The following is a 20,633-nucleotide window of genomic DNA, read 5'->3' as shown; positions in this document are numbered from 1 at the left end:
TTGCCTTTCAGGCAGCAGGAGCCCCATGGGTGATGCCGAGTCCTTTCCAGTGCCTAAACCTGCAGTCATGTGCCGTCCGCTTGACCCATCATGTTATTAGCGGAGCAGCTGATTACTTGGTGGTGGTGTCCTTCGGGTCTCGGCGCTGTGGAGTTACTACTTTTCCCTCGTGTTTAGTGTGCTGTTTGTAGGAAGACTATGTACATATCCTGTTTCTCTTCCAGCTTTCCAGGAATCTTGGTATCCACTGATGATTTTTACTTCAATCTCTTATGAATGTAGCACGGCTGCAAACTAGTGATGCCCTGCACTTTTTTCTCCTGACTTCCACGGGTCGGCATTTCACTCTAAAATGAGCTTCCCGCTCCCTGCTGACCACCTCTTGGATGCTCTGACTTGTATTTTATGTGAGCAAATGTGTGTGTGTGACTTAGACATGTGATTTATTAGTGTATGTGGTGTATAAGCCACATATATGATTTTATATATACTGTAATTCATTTTGATGCTCAGATTGTTCCAAATCTGGCCAGTGGGAGCCTCTTCAGACTGGCTCCTGTGACCTTGTGACATGACTGTCATTTTTTTTTTTTCTTGAGCATCTCGCTGCTCTTTGACATCACCAAGACATCCTGGCTTATCTTGTATTTTCCCTGTGCCTTCCCTGGGAGTGGCCGTTTCTGGAAGGCCTCCAATCATCCTTTTAGTGGGCATTGGTTACTGAGGATCAAGACTGTGTGCTGGCTGTTTCTGACCTTTCAGTACTCAGGGCTAGGGAAGCATGAGCAATTGCAATATGAAAGTGCCATGCATCTTTTTGACGTGAAGTTGCCATCAGGAGTGTCGCTGCTCTTATTTCTCCCACCACCCCAGGTTCCTTGGGAGCCCTTCCTGCCTCTAGTTCATGCTGCATATCCTTTCCCACAGTGAGGACCTGGCTCCAGCAGTGTCAGTGTTTATCCTCACTTGCTGAGTCTTAAATTGCACGCAAAACAGGCTCAGCACTTCTCCTACCATTAAAAAGCTTGGTAAATAGACCGGGCTCAGTGGCTCAGCCTGTAATCCTAGCACTTTGGAAGGCCGAGGTGAGTGAATTGCCTGAGCCCACGGGTTCGAGACCCACCTGGGCAACTTGGCGAGACCTCATCTCTACAATAAATCAAAAAATTAGCCGGGCGTGGTAGCACGCACCTGTAGTTCCAGCTACTTGGAAGGCTGAGGGGGAAGGAACGCCAGAGACCAGCAGGTCGAGGCTGCGGTGACTGGGAGCATGCCACTGCACTCCAGCCTGGGCAACAGAGTGAGACTCCAACTCAAAAAATAAATATATACTGTGAGTAGGCTTAGTACCACCACAACTATCTTAACATGACTCGAGAATGGTATTGTAGGACCATGCTGGAGGACTTTAGAAAAAGCATGTCAGGAAAGGAAAAAAAACAGAACAAGGGGGTAAGAGAAAACAGGATGTAAGAAAGAACAGACAATTCATCTCACCAGAAGCAGCACCTCTTCTCAGTCTCAGACAAGTGCTGCCTCCAGAAAAGCCAGTTCAAGCGCTAGGAGGAGGCAGGGCCAATGTGGGAGGTCCGAGTCCCCTGACCTCAGGTGAGGCTGTTGTGAACATTGGCCACTTTCTGGTGTTTAGGTTGGTGGTGGTGTTTTGTCGGATTAGTAAGGTAATAAATTTTGACTGTACCTTATTTTTACCCCTCCAAATTATGCCTTTTAAGGGCACAGTTATGGGTTTTTAGTCACCTTATGAATCAAGACCCTGCACATCTCTCTGGCCTTCTGTGATATGGAATGGCTTCTGCGGAGCCACACCAGTAGGTGCTTAGGAGGCGTTTTTCTCCCCCTTGTGTCACGTTAATTTCTCTTTCCCACATCACGTCCTGTTCAGAAGTCCTAGCTTCTCTTCAGTACCTGTTAAATAAGTGCCCACCTTCTGAGCCCGGCTTTAGGACCTGTACATTTTGACTCTGTCGAACCTTTCCAGGCTTTATCCCAGCTGCAGGGCGTAAATCTGCCATTTCATTAGTGGGTCTACAAGCTGCCCTGAATGGACTGTTTCCCTTGCTGGCATTATGGTTGTGCTCATGATCTGTCCTCCATAGAATTTTGATTTGTGTTCTGAATCTTAGATTTACAAAGCCTGCAGCCTTGGACAGATATTAACATTTCTCTGAGTCTGACAGAATGAACATAACTTTTCTCCAGGGAATGTGATGAGAAGCCACTGTGTGAGGGCCTGAGCATTTGTTGTCAGCAATAGTCAGCCTGAGCAATTGCACTTAGATGCTTGACTTTGAAATGTAGCCTGAGATCCTTCCTAACTTACCATTTGAGGTTTTAAATGCTTATGGTCTATGAGGGGTAGTTTTGTTTGCTTTTGTCTTACTTTTGTTGTTACAGAATCCTAAGTTTTCTTTCTGGGCAGCTTGATGCTATATTAGTGCGCTTTTAATTATTTTAATTTAAAAACTTTAGAATATGTAAATTTTAATCAGATATCCCTGATATAACACCTAACAGAAAAGCAACAGGAGGAAACACTATTAAAATTTGATGTTCTTAAAATTCTCTTTCTTTAGAGTTTAAATTATCTATTCCGCTTATATTTGTTATATATTCCACAGTTGTAAAAATTTCTATTCGACTTGCTTTGATAGGATTTCCTACTGGGAGAGAAAAAGCATATTTATTTTTATAAGCGAGCACTCATCTCAAAGTAAGAATATCCATCTATAGCCGGGCGTGGTAGTGCACGCCTGTAGTTCCAGCTGCTCGGAAGGCTGAGGTGGAAGGATGGCCAGAGCCCAGTAGGTTGAGGCTGCAGTGGCCAGGAGCAGCCACTGCACTCCAGTCTGAGTGACAGAGTGAGACTCCAACTCAAAAAAAAAAAAAAAAGAATATCCATCGAAACTATAAGCCTAGTAACTAATGCAGTTAAAAATATAGTTATCTGTATTCTTAGAATAATGCCAGTTGTATGTGTTGCTTTAGTAGATTTTAAAAAATAGAAATTTTCATCTTGTTATTTTAAGCATACTCATTGACTTTTTGTATGTACTATATGATAGTGGTTGATCTTTGTTTTTCAACACTAAAATTCTATTTGAGAGGCAAAAATTATTTTAAATAAGGAAAAGTTAAATCTGACAAACCTATGAATCTTTTCACACCTAACATTTTTGTGAAACTTTTCACACCTAACATTTTTGTGAAACCCAAAAGTTGATAGTTGCTCTAATAATATAATTTCTATTAAAAAAAAAACCCTAACAATAATTGTTGTTATAGTACATAAGTAACCACTTGGATTTATATTTAACCTGGCTAGCAAAGTGAATACCTATTGACTGATCCTAAGAGGACCAGACAATAAGAACCTTAATTATAAATTCTTCATCTTGCTACTGTTGACTTAGAATCTTACAAAAACAGCTATTTTATGGCATAAGCATTGGATTTGGATTTTAGATTTAGTTTTGTCAGAAGCTACCTGTGTGGATTAAGGGGTGTTCCCTAAAGTGTCTCTGTCTCTGTCATTACCACATTGGTAACCTGGTGGGGCTTGACTCTGTCATCTAGAAGGCCTCTTCATCTTGAAATTCTTTATTTTTCAACTAGTCCCTGGTTTACAATGGAAAAAGAGATCTGAGAAATTAGGGAATTTGCCCAAAAAGACAGTTAAAAGGCAAAGCCAGGACTAGAATATCCGGTTTCTGCCATTTGGTACATACCTTTCAGGCAAGTTGACTTTTGTAGTTAAAGGCATAGAAGCACTTAAAATATGTTGTGTTTTTTGTAATTTTAAATTTTATATTCGTCTCTTTTGCTTTATTGTTTTTTTTTCTTTTTGACAAACCCTTGTGTTGAGGACTGCTGGATCCCACTCCAGAGGACCTGTATGCTGATTCAGAACTTGAACTCTTGTTCTAAGAAGCACAGTTACAATCGCAGACCAAGCTGCCCTTCAGGGCAGACACTCAAGACTGCATAGCTTCTCTTTCCTGATTAAGTTGCTCTTGTGGAATTGTACTTTGTGCTTTGCTTATGCAGTGAGGAGCATATGAGAAACAGCTCTGGGAAGTCCCTCCTGCTTTGATTGTTTATTTTGCTTTTTTCCTATGTTATGTTTAAATATTATTAACATCATGTTTTATTTATTTTTTATTTATTTATTTATTTTATTTTTTTGAGTTGGAGTCCCACTCTGTCTGTTGCCCAGACTGGAGTGCAATGGCTGCTCCCGGCCATCACAGCCTTGACCTGCTGGGCTCCAGCGATTCTTCCGCCTCAGCCTTCCAAGTAGCTGGAACTACAGGTGCGTGCTACCACGCCCGGCTAATTTTTTGATTTGTTGTAGAGATGAGGTCTCGCCAAGTTGCCCGGGTGTAATTTTTGATTTATTGTAGAGATGAGATCTCACCAAGTTGCCCAGGCAGGTCTTGAACCCACGGGCTCAGGCAATCCACTCACCTCGGCCTCCCAAAGTACTGGGATTACAGGCTGAGCCACCGAGCCTGGCCCATCATGTTTTCTTTTAATGGTACCCTTTTTCCTTTACAGTAAGTATTGTCTTGTGAACCTTTTGTGTAATATGTTTGTACTGAATTGCTATGCAAAATGAGTTTCTTCTTGTGTCTTGTGGTCAGTCAAGTTTAAGTACTATTGCACTCTATCATACTTTCTCGTAGACTCTCTAGTCTCTTCATTGCCATCAATGTGACAGTAGTAATAGGTGCTACCTCATAAGGTTATTAGGAGAAGTAAATGTCTATAAAGTGTTCAGACAGTGCCAACCCAGCCAGCACACAGTAGGTGCTCAATAAGTCTAGTTGTTGTTACCAGGAAAAACAGTCTTCAGAGCAAATGCTTTGTTTTTGTGGTATGCACATTAAAGACATTTTGTTATTAATAATGTCCTTTGTTTTGGCTGCCAAGAAAAATCTACTGAGAAATAAGTTTATGGCCTCTTGGCCCTGATTTCAAATTTCAAAATTGCTGTTGCATCTCTGTAAGCAGCCCTCAAACTCTTTCTGGGACATCCCAGTCATCTGCGTATGATCTTTCAATTCAATGCCATGATCATGGCAGAACTGTTTTCATTTCCTCTTTGCCAGAAGGACAGGTGGAGGCTCTTGGGAACTTTGCCTGTTTGAGCTGTAGATGAACCTGGATGTCCCGTGGGGTTTGTGTCTCAGCTTTTTCTTTATTTTTGAAGTTGGAGTCTCACTCTGTCGCCTAGGCTGGAGAGCAGTGGCATGCTCACAGCCACCTCAGCATTGACCTGCTGGGCTCAGGCAATCCTTCACCTCAGCCTTCCAAGTAGCTGGAACTACAGGCATGCGCTACCATGCCCAGCTAATTTTTTTTTTTTTATTTGTTGTAGAGATGAGGTCTTGCCGAATTGCCTAGGCTGTTCTTGAACCTGTGCGCTCAGGCAGTCCTCTCACTTCAGCCTCCCAAAGTGCTGGGATTATAGTCTTGAGCCACCTTGTTCAGCCGTGTCTCAGCTTTTGACTAGATGGTTGAGTCCAGCATGGAGAAGAGAGTTGTGAGAGTGACCTTCGCGGCTGCTTTGCTCAATAGGCTTGTGGGCCTAACAAAGCAAGGGCTGTGTGGATCTCTGAGCTGCAGTTGATTTCCTTATAGGGAATCCCTACTGAGTCTTTCTATGCAGTCCAATAAAAAGCTGAACCTTAAGAGCTTTCATGAACAGTGCAGTTTAGTATTTTTTCAATAATATGGTGTAAGAATAACATTTGGATTTTTAAGCTATCAGTGATAAATATATGCTTTTCTTAATTTGATATGTGCTATGTATCTGTCATGAAACATTTCTGAACAGAATAGAAAGCTTCACTTGTCTGATTTAGGTAAATCAGTTTATGTGTAAAAAAGAAAAAAAAAACACCTAGCAAGGATGTGTTATGACTCCTCTAGGGATATACATTTGTTGAGGTTGATTCCTCAGTTCTATGTTTTTAGAAACATAGTACTTACCATTTTTTAAAGTACCATTTTTCTAGGTATTTGGTGTTTCCATTTTAAGTCTATAGTGTTTAATCTTATTTACAGCTGAAAAACACTAATTGGACTACTGACCATATTGAAGCTGAGCTTTAAGAGATGAGTGCTGCCACATGTCTCAGAATGGTTGAAAACCAGGAGTCCTGAGAAAGGAATGATAAAAGGCAGGGTATAAAAGCCTGTCCCCGTAACTGAAAAAAGTTTGAGTCTTACATCTAGATTTAAGTGTACTACTTTTAACAGATTGGAGAATTTGCGATCTAAATTGCTAATCATAAAAGAATTTGATCTTGATGTGAATAAATGCGCAAGATGAGAGGGGAGAATCAGTGACTCAGTGACCGGGGGTAGAGGTGGTGGGAAAGGAGACAGTCAAATGGAATGGAAGTCAAGGTCTGAGGGTGAGTTCTGACACAGGAGTTGGTGGGGGGAACCTGGCCGCCACACAGGCCTGTTAGACCAGGGACCTGTGTGTAGGGCATTGGTGCTGGAGATGTGTGTGCGTCAGGGGCTGATGGCAGGTGCTTTGGTACAGTGGGTATTAATTTGTAATTAAGTTTTAGGGAAGAAGCTGGAGCAATATTTGTTTTAAGTTCTAGGTATTTGGTGTTTCCTGTGTGTTAGTATATTTCCCCAGCTCTATTGAAGGATATAACTTAAGTGAAATCACTCTTGACCTTTGGGATCATGAGAGAATTTAGGAAGTGCATGACCCAGGCGTAAAATTAAAGAGGCGTGACCTTTTTGGAAAAATTATAGAGAAGGGAACTCTTAAGCAGGCAAGCATGGAAATGGGATCTCACTGTGAGCTTTAAGACATTTCAGATGCCATTGTATACGTTTTATATTTGTGAGCATAAAATTACTTGTGAAATGTTTCAAGATCTGCTTAAAACAAACTGTTACTAACTCATTTCTTAAGTTTCTCTTTCTATGGAAGTCTTAAGTTTCTCAGAGGTCAGCTGGGTGTGGTGGCTTACGCCTGTAATCCCAGCACTTTGGGGAGCCCAAGGCAGGAGAATCGATTGAGCCCAGAAGTTTGAGAACAGCCAGGGCAACATAGTGAGACCTCGTCTCCAAAAAATACAAAAATTCACTGGGTGTAGTTTTGGTGCCTATTGTCCCAGCTACTCAGAAGGCTGAGGCAGGAGAATTCTTTGAACCCAGGAGGTTGAGGCTGTGGTGGGCTGGAACCGCAGTGCTACACTCCACCCTAGGTGACATAGTGAGACCTTCAACTCAAAAAAAGAAAGAAAAAATTCTTAAAGTTGAATTACCCTGCTGGACAGAAGCCTTAGTCGAGGGAAGGGGTCTGTAGGCTTTGGGATCAAAGACCCAAACTCTCGAATTTGAAAGTTAGTTTTGCCATTTAATTATTCCTGAGGTCAGTGACTTCACTCTGGTCCCTGGCTTTCTCATCTCTGCCAGGTAGTCAGTGATTTCTAAAGTATTATTGGGCAGCTGCTATCATCAGTAACTCTAGGAGCCTAACGTGGTGACTTTGCCAGGGTCTGGGTGTTCTAGTCATTTCTCCAAAGGTTTAAAGGCAGGATTATTCAGAAGTGAAACAACTCAGAACCAAAGAGAAAGTCCTCTGATTTGCATCCACTTTTCATTGCCTGTTTCTATTAGTGACTTCTGTACCTCGTTAGGCACATATGATGCTTTTTAAAGGTCCTACTTGAGCGACACAGCTTTAACATGACTTTTAAAAATACAACTTATGTCGACTTTTCTGTGAAATTTGCACTTTGCTTTGTGGTAGATTATTTTTCCAAATCTTTATATACTTAAACATTAAGGGGATTGTAAATGTAATTAGAGGTAGGGCAAATATTTAAATATTTGAATTTTCTCCCTAGAATAAAAGGACATAAATTAATAAATAATTATATTTTCCCATCTAAAGACAATTAGAAAGAAAAACTGGAAAAACTGTTTCCCTTTTTATGGTTTTGGGGTTTTTTTGAATTGGAGTCTGGCTCTCTCACTAAGGAGCTAGGGTGATTATGGTCAACATGACCTTAACCTCCTGGGCTTAGGCGATCCTTCTACCTCAACCTCCTGAGTAGCTGGGACTACATGACATACACCACCATGTCTGGCTAATTTTTAAATTTTTTGTAGGGACAAGGTCTTATTCTGTTGGCCAGGCTGGTCTTGAACTTCTGACCTCAGGTGATCCTCCTGTCTTGACCTCCCAAAGTGCTGGTATTACAGGCATGAGCCATTGTGCCTGACTGCTTTTTACTTTTTACTTTTTGTTTTTTTTTTTGGAGTTGGAGACTCTTCATCGCCCATGCAGGAGTGTAGTGGCATACTCCTGGCCACCCCAGCATCCACTTGCTAGGCTCTGGCAATCCTTCCATTTCAGCTTTCCAAGTAGCTGGAACTACAGGTACATGCTACCACGCCCAGCTAATTTTTTATTTGTTGTAGAGATGAAGTCTTACCAAGTTGCCTAGGCTGGTCTCAAACCCATGGACTCAGGCAATCCACTCATCTCAACCCCCCAATATGCTGGGATTACAGGCTAAGCCGCTGAGCCTAGCCTACATTTCTTCTTTTAATACTTAGAATATGTCACAAGGAAAATATTCTGTGTGTGTTAAAATGAGCATTATTTCTTTTCTAGCCTTTTCGGGGAATCTTTAAAATTTTCTTAATAAAACTGTTATATATGTAGTGGCGAACTAATTTTATTTTCATTTGTCTAGCATTTGCTCTCTGGTTTAATTTCACAAAGATAAATTCAGTTGGCAACTACTAAAAAGTAACAGATTTAGAAGAAAATCTATACAGAAACTTAAGTAAAATTTAGCATTGTTACTGTTGGGTGTGTTCTAGCTTTTTAATAAAAATGACAGTGCAAAGGCAGAACTCTAACTCAGTGAAATTTTTTCAGTGTGTGTTGTGTCTGATTTTTTTTAAAAAATGTGTTACAGAGGGTTTTAGTTTTTATTTTTCACTTAATACTTTTATTATTTCTCAGACATCTAACTAGGTGAAACTGAGTTGATTCCATTTTTATGTTACAGGCGATTACCTGGAGCGATCGATGTTATTGGTCAGACGATAACGATCAGCCGAGTGGAAGGGAGGCGGCGGGCCAATGAGAACAGCAACATACAGGTCCAGTGTCTGAGATGAGTGTGTCTGGTGAAAGACTTGTGTCTACATTCTCGCTGAATGTATTCAGTAGTCATAGAGCTCTGTTAGGTGTTCCAAGAGACCTGAAGTGTGGAGTGAGTCGTTCTTACCTTTATTACACACACATTTCCATTTAGAATTCATAATTTCTGGTTCTTTTTCATAAGGTTTTTCTTTTTCCTTTTTATAAACCTAATACAGATTGAATATCCTTTATCTGAAATGCTTGGGACCAGAATGTTTGCGATTTCAGAATGTTTTGGATTTTGGGATATTTGCATATACATAATGAGGTGTCTTGGGAATGGGAAGTCTAGACATGACATTTATTTGTTTCATAAGTAAGTTATTTCACCTATTATAATAACTTAATAATTGATGACAGCCATTTTTCCCCTTGGCGACCCTGAATGAACTGCCATGTTCTCAGGGAGCCTGACAACATGTGGGCCTGCATTTTGACTGACCCATCACACATTCCGTTCACTTGTGATGGAATGTCAGTGTGGAGCATTTCATATTTCAGATTTTTGGATTAGGGATGCTCAGCCTGTATCCAGATTCACTGAACAAAAGGTTGGAATATGGGAAAAGTTTTAGAAGAAAAAGGTCGCCAGTGATTCTACCACCTAAACATAACTACACTTAGCGTTCTGTACATCTTTCTTGTTCCTAAGCACAGTTGGGATACCGTTATAGTTCTATTTTTATGTATCCTTTTTCATCTAAAATTATCGTTTGCATTTCATTGGTATTATTAAAATTGGTTTAGAATCTCTTCATGCTATCTTCATTTATGGATATGCCATAATTGGCTTAATGTGCCATTTCTGGGGCTCTTGAATACCTTTGTTTTCAAGTGAGAGAGTGAAGGGAAATGAGAAACAGGTAAGTTGGAGACTCAATGTTGGAACTTCCATAATTGAGACTTCATCTCTGCAGCTCGGCCATTCTTTTTTTATTATTTATTCCCTTTTTCTGAGTACTTTAAGAATGTCCAAAATGGTTTGATTCTTGTTTTCAACAATAAATCATTTAAAATGTTCTTCTTAACATTTTTAAAGGCAAATCATTTCTAAAGTAGAATATAGTCTTCTTTTTCTTTCCTCTGCTATTAAAATGCTATGATTTCTTAAAATAATTCTGTGCCATACTTTAAGAAACAACTTATCAGCATGAGCTCTACAGATGCTACTGTACTTACATGTAGGAAAGTTAGTGAAGAGAGGGACTGTGTGTGCATATGACATGCCATAGTCAGCAAGATGCTGAGAGGTGTCAATGAAGCATACAGTACTATGTTGGCTGTTTTAACCATTTGTTACATTGGCCGACATGTTCTCAGGAAGCCTGACAAAAGCCCACATTTCAGGGTGCCGCCTAGCTTGCTTGTTTCAGGGGGTTTGTGGTACCTGAGGGTACCTGTCCTTATCTGTTCTCATAGGTAAGCATTCTTCAAACACTTAAACAATTTTTTTCAAATACAAACTTTTGTTCTTAAAGTTATGAGAAAAAGTTGTTTCCACGTTGTGCAGCCTGTGACGACAGGCTCTAGAGCAGTGAGTTTGTGACCTGCTGCCACACCTATGATTAATGGTGACATTGCCTCACCTTGGATCCTTTATCCTTGGTTAGGTGACAAGGACTTGTTATATTATGTTTATGAAGTATATGCTTCTTGTTTGGAATTATATTACTTAATTACTTATTAGAAATTTTTTTCAGTAACAATCTAGTTGTTTTTCTCAGAATTTGAATATGCATGTTTTTAAAAGTATGCATGTGAGGTATACTCATGAGGGTATATCTATGTACACATAGAACTGTTACTTCCTCCAGGAAGATATGTGAGTTAAGCTACCCTTAATTCGTTTTCTTAGATTAAGTGAAATTAATGGACTAAGATTCATCTCAGACAGTAGCACATGCTCATCTTTTCACTGCCTGGGCTCTGCTTGTAGGTCCTTTCTGAAAGGTCTGCTACTGAAGTTGACAACAACTTCAACAAGCCGCCCCCGTTCTTCCCTCCCGGAGCTCCTCCCACCCACCTTCCACCTCCCCCGTTTCTTCCACCACCTCCAACGGTCAGCACAGCGCCACCTCTGATTCCACCACCAGGTAAATAGTCAACAAGACATTTGCTTTTGAAAGAAAATAACCTGCAAGTGTTTTTTTATTTTCAACTTAACAATTAAAATATATATTTTAAAATAATTTCATGATTGATCACATTGCATTAAAAGTAACAGATATGATATTTATTATGTTGTCTTCAACAGAGTCTCACTGAAACAGATGCGTGTGTGTCTTGCTATTCCAACATAGCAGAGTCAATATTCTAAAATAGAGGAATGTACAGATACTAAATTTGTAATCCAAAAATAATAAATTGATCCCCAAACTAAAGTTGAAAATAGAATATGTATAAATTCATATTCAGTTGTAAATCGGTGTTAACTTGCTTTGAGAAAAATTTAAAGATACTGTTATATTGAAGCAGGTTGAAAAAATTTTATCTTCTGAAGAGATTGAAATTGAAATTTCAGTCTGGTTGTCTTCTCTCTTTGTATACTGGTTTCCTTTTAGGAGACTGCTGCTGGATGCTAAGTACCTGATATTTATTTTAAACAAGAGAAAAGTGATGTAAATTTTTATCCTATGTCTAATAACTTTTTATCATTAGTTAAAAAACAGGTCAGTGGTAATAGAGAAACAAATTCGCAAATAATCCCCACATTTTATTTTTTATTTATACTTTTAACTTTTTATCCTGTGGCCTTTTTTACTTTATTCTCATTAAGTTTTCAGTATTTCTCTGCCTTAACCAAGGTTTTATGAAACTAACAAGATTGTGATTATAATTACTTCTTCCTAGGGAGAATGAGAGTAGAACGAGATTAAAAACACAGCGCCTTGTCCTCACCAGAGCTACACGTGTGGATTGCATGTGAGACACGTGTGGGAATTTCCTTGTTATTAATAAAACTGGTTTGTGCTTGGGAGCCGTGTCCTCCCCTCACTCTGTCTCAAGGTGCCGGCAATGCTGAGCGTCCCAAACCCCATAAAGGGGCTGCAGAGTTCTGTGACGTACTCGGCCCTTGGCTGTGACGTCAGCTGCTGCCTCTGCCCTCACTCCTGACACCTCTAATTTCCTTCTACTGTCACCTCTGCTCTCAAAAAGGAGAAAGCAATTACATGTGACTTTAGAGAATTTGTTGTCTCCAAAATAGAGGAAAGAGAAACTGGACCCAGTTAGAGGTTCTTACTCAAGACCACATTATTTCTAAAGTTCAATGAGTTTCTTGTTCCAACAGTTAAATTGAGCACAAATTGTTCAGAAATTGGGATCAGACCTGTGATTCTTGGGTTTTTAGCATGCCGAATGCTCTCCAGATGAGAAGGGATTGATGTGATACACAGGATGACTTGTGTGATTTCTCAATGAGGCCTTGTCCTCTGAAAAAGAGGTCAATGAAAGGCAGAAATAATAAAATTGTGAATGTTATTTGGTTAATGAGACAAAAAAATGACTGATGTTTGTGGTACTAGCCCTTCTGCTGGATGTCTTTGAAATAGTCTGTCAACTTTACCTAGGTACTAAATAAAGGTGGGTGATGGGAAAGACTTTTCTTTTTTTTAATTTTTAAAAATCTTTTTATCCATATAATCAAAACTGTTTGCCCATTAAAGGTATTGAAATAAAGAGACACAGAAAAACCTTTTTAAAACTTTTATTTTCCCTAGTCAGGAGCGATAGCTCACACTTATCATCCCAGCCCTTTGGGAGTTGGTAGTGAGAGGATTTCCTGAGCCCAGGGGTTTGAGACCAGCCTGGGCAACTTGGCAAGACTTCATTTCTGCAGTAAATAAAAAAATTAGCTGGGCATGGTTCCTACTACTTGGAAAGCTGAGGTGAAAGGATCGCCTGCGCCCAGCAGGTTGAGGCTGCGGTGGCCATGAGTGTGCTACTGCACTCCAGCCTGGGTGACAGAGTGAGACTTTGACTCAAAAAAAAAAAAAAAGAAAAATAATAGCATCTATGGGGTACAGTATGATGTTTGATTATGTTTACTCATGGAATGATTAAATCAGATTAATATATTCATTGCCTCACATACTTTTTTGTGGTGAGAACATTTAAAATTTATAATTTTGAATTTATAGTTATTATTAGCTAAAGTCACCATGCACATGGACAGTAGGTCTCTAAAACTCATTCTTCCTTTCGAGCTGAAACTTTGTGCACTTTGAACATCCTCTCTTATTCTCATCCATACTGCCTAGCTGTGTAACCACCATACTGTCTCTGACTTCTATGAGTGTGCCTTTCTGAGGTTTCCCAGCTGAATGGGATCACAGTGTCTGTTTTTGTCTGGCTTATTTCACTAGTACCATGTCCTTCAGGTTGTACGTGTTGTGCAGAGGACAGGATGAAAGAATATTCTTACTGAGTAGCTAACCTTGTATATCCCCAGATGGCTAGCATTCTATGTCTTCAGTGCTAATTGTTTATTAAAAACCTTAAGTAGGAGACAGGTGATATGGATTAATTATGACAAAATAAATACTACACTGGTTATAAGAATATTTAGAAGCTCCATAGAATTTGCTGATAGGCAATGGCATTATCTGGAGGTTTACTTTTTTTTTTTCAAAATGATAAAATTACTTTATTTCTTTGCCATATCACCTAGGTTTATAAGTATAACAAATCTTTGAGCAATGTTAGGTTATTGATGGCATTTAGTGTAGCATACCACTAATTTTTCTGCTGCTTAATTTACCTACTTAATGTTAATTCTCAGCTACGTGCTTTCCGTATTTTAAATAACCTGTTCAGACTTCTCTTGATGCCTGTTCTTGGATTAACGTGTCCACACTATCCTTCAGCGTTTAAGGAATACAGATTCAGATGAATATCTATGCTGCTGGGATGGTGCCTGACTGCGGCATGTATGCTGAGGTCGGGGTCATGTGAAGACCACGTGTCTATAAACTGTGATTGTGTTACTCCCTGTTTGACTGTGAGCTACTGGGAGCATGGGTTGTGTGTTTCAGTCACAGTGTCTCGTGTGTCCTCAACCTTCCCTAACACGCTGGTGTCATCTTGTGTGTCCTCGGCCTTCCCTAACTTGCTGGCATCATGACAGTGTCTCATGTGTCTTTGGCTTTCCCTAACACGCTAGCTAGTTAGACTCAATACTTCTATGTGTGCATAACACCAGAGATGACTTTCTGATCTGTGTGTTGAGTCGGGATGGGCACATGGCTGCATAGATACATACCCTCCAAATGTGGGCCCGGCTTTAAGCCATAGTTTTCAGTTTCCATTTGTCACAGAACTACACAATGACACTATGTTCTGTAGTTTGTTGTGAGCTAAATCACCATAAGAATGGCAATCAACTAAGGAAAAAAAGCTGTGACTAAGGAGTCTTTTTAAAGGATTGTCCTAAAAAGGGTTGGGCTGGGTGGCTCACGCCTGTCTTTCCAGCACTTTGGGAGACTGAGATGGGAGGACTGCTTGAGCCCAGAAGTTTGAGACCAGTCTGTGCAACATAGCGAGACCTCATCTCCACCTAAAATTAGTTGGGCTTGGTGATGTGTACCTATAGTCCCAGCTACTTGGGAGGCTGAGGCAGGAGGATCACTTGAGCCCAGGAGGTCGAAGCTATGGTGTGCTGTGATGGTGCCACTGTACTCCAGTGACAGAGTGAGACTCCAAGTCAAAAGCCTAAAATAAAGTATTGCCCTAAAAGGTGCTCCATTTTTCTTAGAGTAACTTTTCTTTAGAATTGCTGAAAGTAAAGAGAAAAAACAATTTTTTAAGAATTGATTCAAGTGTATTTTAATGTTGCCTTTGTTAACTTGAGAATTCTAATGCATAAGTGGTAATGGTGGTGTTGTCATTGTTGTCGTCATCTGAGTCAGGATCTCATCCTGTCACACAGGCTAGAGTGCAGTGGCATGATCACAGCTCACTGCAGCTAATGTTTATATTTTTAAAACTAAAATCCAAAATATGATGAGATAAATATAGTCATGATGTATTATTCCCATTTTTTAGGATGCTAGTTTTCTGTTGTTGTTTATAAATATGGTGAACCTATATCCAGGTTTGCCCAGAACAGTCCTACTTTATACCTTTTATTCTAGCATAATTATTATTTATTCTCAGAAATGATACAATTTGTGATTGACTTTTTTGGAGCATTACAAACTTGGCTCATTGCATAAGTAAATAGCTACTCCATAACAATATGAGGTGATAGAGATGACTGTCATTTAAAGGACTTTGTCAAACAGTTGACAGGAGGGGAGGAATGTATTGCCTCCTTCCTCTTAAGCACACACCCCCAGACGTATATGAAGCCTTGCTCATAGCACAGAGGACAGCTCGTTGGCCATAACAGGTGTGGGTGAGGGGCAGAGGAGGTTTCATCAGTAAAACCAAGAAGGGGGAGATTCTGCAAATGGAGACGTGCTTAACGTGACTCCTGCAGCCATATCAGCAGGACTGGAAAGCATACGGGCTAAGCATGGTCTGGAATTTTCAGAATCAGTCTTAATTTCATTTTTTAATGAATCAGAAAGTAGTTTCCATTGTATTCAGTTTTTTCAGAAATACATTAGTGTGGTTTTATGCTTTCTGTTTAATAATAGAAAGATTAGCTAACACAATGCTCACTTTCAAAGGTTCTATTCTGAGCAGATTCCATATATTAACTCATTTGATTCTTGGTTGTGTTTTGTTTTTGTTTTTTGAGTTGGAGTCTCACTCTGTCGCCCAGGCTGGAGCGCAGTGGCATGTTCACAGCCACTGCATCCTCCACCTGCTGGGCTCAGGTGATCCTCCCGCCTCAGCCTTTCAAGTAGCTGGAACCATAGGCATGCACCACCATGCCTGGCTAATATTTTGTGTTTTCTTCTTCTTTTTTATATAACAGCTTTATTGAGGTATAATCCACACACCATACAATTCACCCACTGCAAGTGTACAGTTAAATGATTTCCAGTATATTCACAGAATTATGGAACTATTGCCACAGTCAGTTTTAGAACATTTTAATTGCTCCCCGGACAAACTCATACCTGTTAGCAGTTACTCCCCATTTTCCCCCAACCCTACTAGCCCAGGGCAGCCACTCTAAAATACTTTCTATCATTATTACTTGCTTATGCTGGACATTTCATTTAACTGGAGTCATACAACATAATGACCTTCTGTGTCTGGATTCTTTCACTTAGCATAATGTTTTCTTTCTTTTCTTTTTTTTCTAAGACTATGTTTTTGCTAAGACTCTATTAAAAGCAACATTAAAATACACTTGAGTCATTCTAAACTTTATTTTTTATTGTTAAATTTTGTTTTAAAGATGTGGGGAACAGTTCAGGATTAGGTATACAAGTGATCATCGTACAGGTAAAGTTTGGGCCTTCCTTTGGTCTCTACTTCGCCTGCATTGAGATCAGATACCCTTATTGATGTTGTGTCCCCCGCTGGCAGTTTCCCACTACTACCCATCCATTTCTTATAGTACAATGATAGATATTAAGAAATAACAGAAATAAAGAACTCCATCCAAGAAATAAATAAACTGACAAGCATAGGAAGCAAAATTGACCAAGCAGAAGAATTTCAGAACTGGAAGACCAAAATATGGAATTAACCAATCTATTAAAAATATAGGGAAAAAAAACTTTAGATGAAAGAAGAAATTCTCTAAGAGATGTGCGGTTTTATCAGGAAGCCAAACCTGCATCTGATTGGAATACCTGAAGGAGAAAGAGAAACAGAGAATACCTTGGAACAAACATTCCATGAGATCATTCAGGAAAACTTTTCTCATTTGGCCAGAGAGATGGCTGTACAAGTACAAGAGATTCAGAGAATCCCTGCAAGACGTCTTTTGATTTATTGTAGAGACAAGGTCTCGCCAAGTTGCCCAGGCTAATTTGGAGCCCCTAGGCTCAGGCAGTCCTCTTGCCTTCACCTCCCAAAGTGCTGGGATGACAGGCGTGAGCCACCACTCCCAGCCTCATTTGATTCTTGAACACCTGAAGGAGATGAGGAAACCAGGACATAAGGAATTTAATAGCTAGAAAATGGTAGGACCAGATTCTAGCCAAGGATTTTGTTTGAGAGCCTTCTTTGTTAACTCTGTTGAAATGAATCATTACCTATATTAAGAAAACTTATTGAATTATGTGTATTTACCACAATAATGTGTCATAGCAGCGTTTTTTCTGAAAGCATTTCCCTGATGTTGAAGGGCATGCATATGTATTTTTGAGTGGGGAAATAAGGGAGATTGTAAGGAGCAGGAGTCAAATGTTTAAAAAATCCAGGTAACTGAGGTTTTATTGTTTGTCTGCTTTGTCTTGAGAAGTCAACATTTAACTGAATAAGTCAGTTTTGAAATACTTGTTTGTTGGGAGAAAAACTATGAAATTGGAAGGATTAACGTTATAGAGTAGGTAATTTTGTGTTTGTTTATTGTGGCAAAATATATATAATGTCATATTTATCATTTTAGCTCTCTGTAAGTATTCAGGTCATTGGCATTACATACCTTCCCATTGCCCTGTTACCATCACCACAGCCCACACCTGAGGCATCGTCATCATCCCTAGCAGAATCCCTCTGCCCCTTACATAGTACCTTCTTCCTCCCCTCTCCAGCACCTGCTACTTTTTGTCTCTATGTGGGTACTTATTCTGGGCACCTATAGACCATATATCAGTCTATCTGTGTCTGGCTTATTTTGTTTCTGAAATAAATTTGATTAATGATCATGAACTAACTTTATGTTAGACTTTTAAATGTTAATTTTCTTTAGTGTCATCATATTTTATCTTCATTTTTTTATAATAGATTTTATTGAAGGATAGAAGGCAAGTTCAATTTAACTCATTTCTTGTTGTGCTGACTAATGAATGGGAAGGCTCATAGGACTGTGTGTCTTGGAAACAGTGGAGATCTAGCCCAGGTGTAGAGTTCTGCCTGATTGACGAGACTCTTTGCTGTACTGACATGTAGTCCAACTGACTGTTCTGATTCACATATGAGGCATTGCTGCTTTTTTTTTTTTTTTGAGTTGGTCTTTCACTCTGTTGCCCGGGCTGGAGTGCAGTGGCTGGACTCAGGTGATTCTTTCACCTCAGCCTTCCAAGTAGCTGAAACTACAGGCACACGCCACCACACCTGGCTAATTTTTAAATTTATTGTAGAGATGCGGTCTCACCCAGGTTGCCCAGGCTGGTCTTGAACCCATGGGCTCGGGCAAGTCCTCTCATCTCAGTCTCCCAAAGTGCTGGGATTATAGGCATGGGCCACCACACCCGGCCGCATTCCTGCTTTTAATGTTGGGTGTAGGGCTTAGCTATTTGCCTAGATGTCAGATGCATAGGATTCTACATTTTAGAAAGTAGATTTCTTTCTAAAAGAGTGTTGTCATGTAGGTCAGTATCCTAATCATCTGTCACTACGACTGGAAGTGTGAATGTAAAGTCTCGTTCATTCTATAAATGTCTTGATTTGGGGTGGGGGTTGTACGTGGGGCTGGAGGGGTGAGCTGCTCCCATCTGGGCTGGGGTTGCCTTTGCTTTCCTGAATCTGTGTTCTCCTTAGACAGCAGTCTGGTTCTTTAGCATGACAGTCCTCCAACTTTTTGGCATAGACTTTTTTAAAGTCCTGAAAATGACAGCGGACCATAAGGAGCTTCTCTTTATGCATGTTGTGTCTATTTTTTAGTGTTAGAAAATAAAACTGAGGGTCAGTGCAGTGGCTCTTGTCTATAATCTCTGCACTCTGGGAGACCAAAGCGGCAGAATTTCTTGAGTTCAAGACCAGCCTGGGCAACGTAGCGAGACTGTCTCTCAAAACATTAATACTAATATAAAAATTTTATAAGAAAATAAAATTGAGAAATTGAAATATTACTTTAGAGATACGCATAGTAAATTCATTCTATGTTAACATTAAAACCTTTTATTTATGATTTTATTTTTCTTAGAAATTAAAAAAAATTTTAGTGAGAAGTGACCTTGTTTTACCCTTTTTACTATGTGGTTGACTAGAAAAAGCCAGGTTCTCCTATTTGCTTGCATTAAATCTGTTGTGATATCCCAAGTTATGAGCCTCTGAAAAACTCCGACGTGCACTTGTAGGAAAATGAGCATGAAAAAGACAAATAATAGCTTAGCATTTTTGTGGAAGTAGTTTTGACCTTGCAGATTCCATAGAAGAGTCTCGGACCCCAGAAGTCCCTGACAAGCCTTGAGAACTGCTACTTTGGCAGAAGCGTGGCCCGTGTGGGATGAATGTTGTCAGTAACTTTGAGGAAGTACAGTATCATCCCTTCAGTTTCGAAGCTGTTTTATGTATGTCACATTGAATAACTTAATCTGATATATCAGTGCCACAGATCTTTGGTCTTACTTAGCAGATTAACTTTAGATTAACTGCCATTGTTTACCAGAAATGTATTTTCCAGAAGTATCTTTGAAAAAGAATTCCTAGAAGTTTTTGAGAATTGTACTCACTTTCTGTGTTTTTCTGTATTAAAAAAAGAAAACCACCTATCAGTGTTTTTTATGAACTCAAAATAGGGAATAATGCTAATTATCTCTAATAATTAATGTTTTCTGACACAATTAAAATTAATTTAAACGTAAATTTAGTAGAGGTTAAAAGCTTCTTTAGGATATAGACTTTTGAATGTCTTTTTCTCCATGTGTGCTCCCCTTAAAATAGTTACTTTTTTTTTTTTTTTTTTGAATCAGAGTCTTACTCTGTTGCCCAGGATGGAGTGTAGTGGCATGATCACAGCTACTGCAGCCTCAACCTGCTGGGCTCAGGTGAAACTTCCACTTCAGCCTTCCAGGTAGCTGGAACAACAGGTGTGCACCACCATGCCTGGCTAAATTTTTTATTTTATTGTAGAGATGAGGCCTCGTCAAGTTGCCAGGCTAGTCTCAAACCCCCGGGCTCAGGCAGTTCTCTTACCTCTGCCTCCCAAAGTGCTGAGATATAGGCATGAGCCACCATGCATGGCCAGCAGTTAGATTTTTTTTTTTTTCTGAGTTAGAATCTCACTCTTGTTGCCCAGTCTAGAGTGCAGTGGCACGTTCACGGCCACTGCAGCCTCAACCTGCTGGGCTTAGGTGATCCTTCCGCCTCAGCCTTCCAAGTAGCTGGAACTACAGACGCAAGCCACCATACCCGGTTAGTTTTTGTGATTTGTAGAGACGAGGTCTCACCAAGCTGCCCAGGCTGGACTCGAACCCCTGGGCTCAGACAATCCTCTTGCCTCGGCCTCCCAAAGTGCTGGGATTACAGGCTGAGCCACCGTACCTGGCCAACAGCTAGATTTTTTTTTTTTTGAGTTGGAGTCTCACTGTCACCCAGACTGGAGTGCAGTGGCCACTTCCGGCCACCGCAG

At 40.0% G+C, this 20,633-nt stretch overlaps 1 protein-coding gene across 7 annotated transcripts in view; it reads left to right on the top strand.

The window, feature by feature from the left end:
- FIP1L1 (factor interacting with PAPOLA and CPSF1) overlaps positions 1–20,633 on the top strand; it is a 73,712-nt gene that overhangs the window by 26,473 nt on the left and 26,606 nt on the right. For 4 of the 7 annotated variants that reach the window (XM_021707784.1, XM_021707783.1, XM_008048557.1 and 1 more), the window contains 2 exons: positions 9,078–9,171; positions 11,151–11,307. In XM_021707784.1, coding sequence (XP_021563459.1) covers positions 9,078–9,171; positions 11,151–11,307 — 251 coding nt within the window. Of the gene's footprint in view, positions 1–1,500; positions 1,609–9,077; positions 9,172–11,150; positions 11,308–20,633 lie in introns of all 7 variants that reach the window. The other 3 variants (XM_021707781.1, XM_021707782.1, XM_021707780.1) reach the window with 1 other exon arrangement.

The sequence above is a fragment of the Carlito syrichta genome, unplaced genomic scaffold, assembly GCF_000164805.1.
Source record: "Carlito syrichta isolate Samal-C Ts95f unplaced genomic scaffold, Tarsius_syrichta-2.0.1 Scaffold124632, whole genome shotgun sequence".
NCBI lineage: Eukaryota > Metazoa > Chordata > Mammalia > Primates > Tarsiidae > Carlito > Carlito syrichta.
Note: the sequence above shows the minus strand (reverse complement) of the source record. Positions and strands in the feature narration are given on the sequence as shown.